Consider the following 6,765-nt stretch of genomic DNA (forward strand, 5'->3'; position numbering starts at 1 on the left):
ATAATTAAAACTTTGCATAAGTATATGACGCACGTGAATACAAAAAAGTGAAGTGTTGCCTCATGATCGATCGTTTCCTTTCATCAGCACTAGATTACAAATGATATAATTAAAAGTTAATTCGTACCTTTGAAGACAGCGAAGTTAAATTAATCCTTTTTTCTTCTTCTTCTTCCTTTCACAGATATAAGCGTAACTGTAATTTGCCGTTTCCGTTATTTTTTTGTTCCGTTTTTTGTTGTTTGCAACAAGTAGGTCTCCTTTATTCTGAAAACTTTTCTTCAGTCGAGTGGATTAGTCAGCGTTCGCATAATCCGTTGGCACGCGTCTTTGCCTTTGCAGCCACGAAACATTTGAAGAATCTTGAGCATTTCTCATATCGTAGGAGCGTATGTATCGTGTAATGATAGAGACCACGTCATAGTGTTTATCTTACAGAGTTATTTTTCACGAGATTCACCGTGGGATCTAATCGATCCTTCGCGTTCCTCCTCGATTTCTATTCCCCTATCGCGATGATGTTAATTCTCGTGGAATACGTACTATTAATCGTAGTCTATGATCGATTTCGACAAAATTCTGGTGTACTGTAGTTTGAAAAAAAAATTCAAAAAATTTTTCACACGTGTTTCTTTATATTAGTGATTTTGCACAGCAAAGGTGAAAATCGCTTTCAAAGTTGGAGTGTAGTAATAAAATATTTAGATTAACATCGCGAAAATTACTAGAGGTAGACGAATAGTGTAAATTGGCGAACTTTGCATTTATCAACAAAGAAAAAATTGAGAAATGAAAGATAATAAGTAATTTCGCATTTTTCAAATTTTGTCAGTGAAGAATACAAGATTCGTCGATTAACATTATCTCCCTATAAATATAGAATGTTTACTTTCTTCAGCTTTAAGGGCGATTATCATCACTTCGGTGTAAACGATTGCCAATAAAAGAAAAATACGCGTCAAATATTTTTCCCAGTACTACAATATACCAAAGTTTCATCAAAATCGGGAGAACATAATAATTTCTAAACTCGCGATAATCTTGATCGATCATTTCTAAAATTCGATTGATTTCTGTAAATCAACGGCGCAACAAGCTTTCCTTATTTCCATAATTCTAATGACGTTCGGCGTCCGAGCCTTTTTATCATTTCCCCGGCGGTGTACAATTTGCACGACCGAGCACTCCTATAATCCGTAATTTCCGGCTTTTCGCAGACGGCTCAATCAGACCGGCGGAAAGTTTTGACGTCAGAGCCGGAAAAGTCTGGCCTGGAATCTGTTTCACAATTCTCCAGAGCGGCGCCATCGTCCTGCATCGCCATAAGTCAGAAAGGGCCCATTGTGTCCACTTTTCCTCCATAAACCGTGTCGCGGATCTAATCGCCGACTAATCGCCCACGCAAATACCTGCGTGCTCTCGCGCGGATCGTTAGAGTGCGTTTCCAAGGAGCCCGCTGCGCGTGTACCGGGATATTTACTGTCGGATCAAGGCTGGTAGCGGATTCTACGCTGCGTCCCGCGCGCCACAGAAGAATGCCGTAACAAAGCTTTTCATCGGCTATTTTCGCACTTTACGATAACATCTTTCGGTCTCTTTCTGTTTCCCTACGTGTCTTGCTACGGCGATCCACCGGATCGTTTCCTTATCGTAACGACTGTGTTAACGCGCGCCGATATGCGTGTACCATCCCCCTTTCTCAGCGGACTTAATATCGTCCACTTTTAACGGTACCTATCGTTCGATGAAATTAAGCGCAGAGTTACTCTCTGTTTGGGTTAGAGAGTGCGTTCAATTTTGCCGCTTCGATTTCTTGTATTCGAAATAAAATATAACAATTGAAGTGAAAAAATTAAATTGAAATAGTTAAAATAGAAAAGTTGAATTAAAATAATTAAAAGAAAATGTAATTTGGATTAAATTGAACGGTTGACAATATTTGACACGCCACGATGATATTTCATGGGAGATGAACTTTAGAACGCGGAGAGCTCGAAGCTTTCCTTTTTTTGTTTTTGGTTTTCTAGCAGCGCAAAAGTCATCGTTACTCGTTTACGGGAGCAAAAGCAAAAATCAGCAGAAGTGACTAAGCTATAAGCAGAACAATTTCTTTAGAAAGTGTATATCTACGAGTAAATGGAGAAATCGCGGTGGTATATTTTGAAAAACAGAAGAGGAGAAAACCGAGATTAAGCAGTGATAACTGTATTACAAAATTCCACTTTTCTGGAGTTAATTGATTTGTTAGAAGTAATTTACTACGTCGTAATTAATGGTTTTCAAGTTGGTTAATTGTGATGTTATAGTAATTAAGTGAAAATCGAATATAAAGCATGTGTTTATTTTTAAAATATCCCGCCACATTTGAATTTAACTAATTCATCCTCGAAAAAGAAAATAAACCTTCTTCAAGCTAGAGTAAATTAATAATTCACTAACTTCAGGTACAATTGAACGTTTATTTTTTAACCTTTTTTTTTATCAGTTGCTACATTTGCAATTCATCTTTCTTCTCGTTTTATTAATTATAATCGTAAATCTTTAAGCAATTCGTGCGCCGGTCGTATCATCGGTAAAAACAGAGAGGACGTTGCGCATGCGCGTGGATCCTTAGTAGGTCGCGTCAACGGCTTGAACGAACTCGTCCCGCGCCGCTCGTACAGACCAGTCATACAAAGGTGACTCGAGATATACGACGCGCATTAATCGCCATAATCGACCGAAGAAGAATCATCCATCGTTCGTCTCGAACCTATGAAACAAACCTGTGTAAGTGTCATTCGAGAAGATCACCGGATTCAACTGGTTCGTGTGATTCGAAAGAACCTCAGCAACACGTGAATGTGCGAAGTGAGTGTATCGTACTTGCAACTTTCTCGAAGTTACGTCGTGTCGGAGATTCGTGGGCAGGCACCGCGAAGGGAATGGGATATCGACGGAAAGGAAGAGGAAACGTCTGAAGATAATTGTTCGAGTGACCCACAGGAATATATCGTATCTGTGGAAGGTGTCAGTGCGTAAGGATCGTCGGAAGTTTTGCCAGGAAGACGCGTGAGAGAGGTGCGCGCGCGATAGTAGGTCGAGCGGTGGTTCGATGAAACTCGGCCGTGTTCGGCTGGGCTCGGCACGCTCGAATTCGAAGTTCGTTCGCGGCAGCCGCGCGCTTGCCGCTCGGTCAGTCAGTCAGTCGCACGCGGCACACGAAGGCCTCGAGAACTCGAGGGAGGTTTGAAAACGCGCGAGAAAGCAGAACGTACGAGACATAAGAGAAAGAGGGAGAGAGAGAGAGAAAGAGAAACAGAGACTGGACAAGGTGAAGGAAAGGAACGATAAGTGACTCGAAGGAAAAACAAAATACACAGGGTGAGGAGACGACAGAACGACGGGATCTGCGTCGCGTGTTGCATTCACGTGAAGACTGGAGCCGCTCTAGCGAGTGAGTCGATCTCTCTTCCCGATTCGAGCACTGCGGGATCTTGCGTCGCGCGTTGCATTCACGTGAAGACTGGAGCCGCTCTAGCGAGTGAGTCGATCTCTCTTCCCGATTCGAGAGATCGACTGCCACCCTTCGAGGGCAGCACCGTTTGGCAGACGTCAGAGAAGCTGTCAAAAGTGCGAGAGCAGGGGAAACAAATACCGATAGAGACGAGATGGTGTACGGAGGAAGCTTCGACATGGTGGAAACGGTGAGTCACTTGTTTTTATTTATTTCCAGTGAAGAGTAAAATGTGAACAAACACGTTGAAGTGTGTAGGTAGAATAACAGCTCGCGTGCGTGTCTCTAACGTTGCATTCTTTTCCAATTGTACAACGTTTCGTTTTTCCCCTCGTTTTCTTATTCGAATTCGTACGCAATGTTGTCACGTTTCTTCTCGGATATTTTGATTTCACAAGAGAAAGAGAAATGTCGTTGCGTTACCGTCTCGAATAAATTATAAAAGAATGCAAATACGTATATCACGTTTTAGACAACAATGTGATACACATAATATCCGCGTTTAAAACTTGTTCAAGAAATTGTGTTAAACGAGAACTAGTATTTCAAGTATTCTCTTCCCGTATCCGTGCGCAATGACATAAAAAGAATTGGCGCCAAAACTGTCACCATTCAAACGCTCGTTACGCGCGACACGAATACATCGAAATTAAACGTGAACTTTGAAGTACGTTACTCTAAATAATTAACACCGTGTATGTAAAAACTGCTGCTTACCTAACACAGTGATATTATTACTAAATATGTAACTTGTAAAATTATATATTTACGTTACATAGAATGAAATAACGAAATCTTGCTAACTTAATTACAACCACACACTGCGATTATATAACTCAACCAAAAAAATTAAAAATTTTCCAATTTTAATAAGAAACTATTCTCTTACCCGCTCTAATTGATTCGGTACACTGAAAAACATCGACAATTGCCAAATTACATTTCGCCAACCAGTGAACTTATTTCGAACACACCGTGTGTGTATCTGATCGCATCTGTTCCCGCCAAAACAATTGTTTCACGAATGCTCGCGTTCCCTGAAGGCTGTCGACGCGAGCGACGCATCTACAACGAGCTAGCGGATTTCACGGGATTTTTAACGTGTCGACCCTGGGCAAAGCTCGAGTCTCTCAACTCGGAACTTATTTACACGCGAGACGCACGCACGGCAATTAGAATTAATTTGACCGAGCCACTTTAGAGGCAACGGGTGTTTTACAAGTGAAATGCCATTCTAAGCCTGCTGGTTGACGATAATGAGCAAAAACGTCGTCAACCTGTCGTCTAGGACACCGGATGATTTTTCCGCGGAGATTGAAATTACGCGCGCGCGCGCACAGCCTTTCGTAGCATCTGTCCTTTCGTTAGATCGCCCGGTAAAATTGCGCTGTTGGAGGAGGTATTTTGCAAATCGGTAAGATAAAATTTATCTGGTTTGAATATCTATGCCGATGGATAAAAGGCGAGATTCTAGGAAACACCTTGCATAATATTTTTATCTCACGACCACGGTTTTCGTGTTCACCCCGGTGTATGCAAATACGACACGAAGTATTATGTACAGGAGTAGTTTTTTTTTTTTTTGAACGAATCACACTTTTACGATGAATAATGCAAATCGTGTGATTAGTGCAACGGTTTTGTATACCGGTAATTTAATTATTGTTATTTATGTTTTTCGTGAAAATTAGGGTTATCTTTGTAATTATCTTTGATTGTTTAGTTATCAGAATTATGATACAATTGAGAAATTACTTTCATAGTGACGAGTGTTTTTGTATTCCAATAATTTCATTATTGTTATTTATGTTTTTCTTTGTTTTAGTAAAAATTAAGTTATCTTTCTAATTGTCTTTGATAATTTAGTTATCAGAATTATGATACAATTGAGAAATTACTTTCATCTTGACGAGTGTTTTTATGTTTCAATAATTTCATTATTGTTATTTATGATTTTCGTGAAAATTATGTTATCTCTATAATTGTCTTTGGTAATTTAGTTATCAGAATTATGATACAATTGAAAAATTACTATCATCTTGACGAGTGTTTTTATGTTTCAATAATTTCATTATTGTTATTTATGATTTCCTTTTTTTCGTGAAAATTATGTTATCTCTATAATTGTCTTTGATAATTTAGTTATCAGAATTATGATACAATTGAGAAATTACTATCATCTTGACGAGTGTTTTTATGTTTCAATAATTTCATTATTATTATTTATGATTTCCTTTTTTTCGTGAAAATTATGTTATCTCTATAATTGTCTTTGGTAATTTAGTTATCAAAATTATGATACAATTGAGAAACGACTTTCATCTCGACGAACTGCATAATATACCGAAATTTTAATAGAAATTTCAGTAAAATTAATAGTGTATCTAAGGCTAAACAATACGAACCTAAGTTTTTTATAGGTTTCTAACTTATATTTGCAAGAGTTAGGTGGAAACTCAATTTTTAGAAACAAATTTTTCCTTTTTCTTTCATAAAAATGAAGTTGAATATATTCAGTTTCGCATTGTTTACATTCTTTCATGACGAAATTCGCGATGATCGTCGATAATTCAATTACAAACATTTCATGATGCAATTGCGAAGTGACTTTCATCTTAACAAATTGCACAGCACACTGAAATTCCCATCTAAATTTCAGTAAAAGTAACAAGGTAATATCTACCATTAAATAATATAAACACAAATTCCAACCAACTTGCTGCAAGGGTTAGATAGAAAATCATTGGAATTATTTCAAATAAGTGCACACATCAGTGCGCAGAAAAGTGTTACACCAATTACACGCGGTTTTCATTGAAAGAATTTCAAGCGGCTTGTTATTTCTATGCAAACGAGGGGCAATTTCTCTATCTAAACTTTATGTCGGCCGAAACGGACGTTCTTCACCTGCGATTTTAATCGAGGTTGAGTATCGTTCGAAATTACTCAATCAGCTTATCTTCACCGTGGATCGATGGGAAACGCAGTTTCGCTGTTATGAACGCATTGTCCCAGTTTGTTTAAGTAGATACGGCCCTGTCGTAGAAAGACACAAACAGTCAGAGACAGTCGCGCGGAAGGCTAACTTTCGAATCTACTACCGCTAAACTGTCGGTAGTCAAGCACGAGAAATTCACTCGGCTGTGGTACGTAATGGAAAATTTTGCAGTAAAAACGGAAGCAAAATGCGCTATTTCTCTCTTTCTCTCGAAATCTCGTTAGGGGATGCAATTTTCGCTTTGCAACATTATCGCTCAAGCGAAATTGCC

The 6,765-nt window shown here is 38.8% G+C and overlaps 1 protein-coding gene across 1 annotated transcript in view; it reads left to right on the top strand.

Annotated features, from left to right (window-relative positions):
- Positions 1-3,547: 3,547 nt before the first annotated feature.
- Positions 3,548-6,765, top strand: part of LOC108576255 (DNA-binding protein D-ETS-4-like) — a 129,096-nt gene continuing 125,878 nt past the window's right edge. The window contains exon 1 of the mRNA XM_017939217.1: positions 3,548-3,686. Within this exon, the coding sequence (XP_017794706.1) occupies positions 3,651-3,686 (36 nt within the window). The 5' untranslated portion in view covers positions 3,548-3,650. The remainder of the gene's footprint in view (positions 3,687-6,765) is intronic.

The sequence above is a fragment of the Habropoda laboriosa genome, unplaced genomic scaffold (assembly GCF_001263275.1).
Source record: "Habropoda laboriosa isolate 0110345459 unplaced genomic scaffold, ASM126327v1 scaffold36, whole genome shotgun sequence".
NCBI classification, from domain to species: Eukaryota; Metazoa; Arthropoda; class Insecta; order Hymenoptera; family Apidae; genus Habropoda; species Habropoda laboriosa.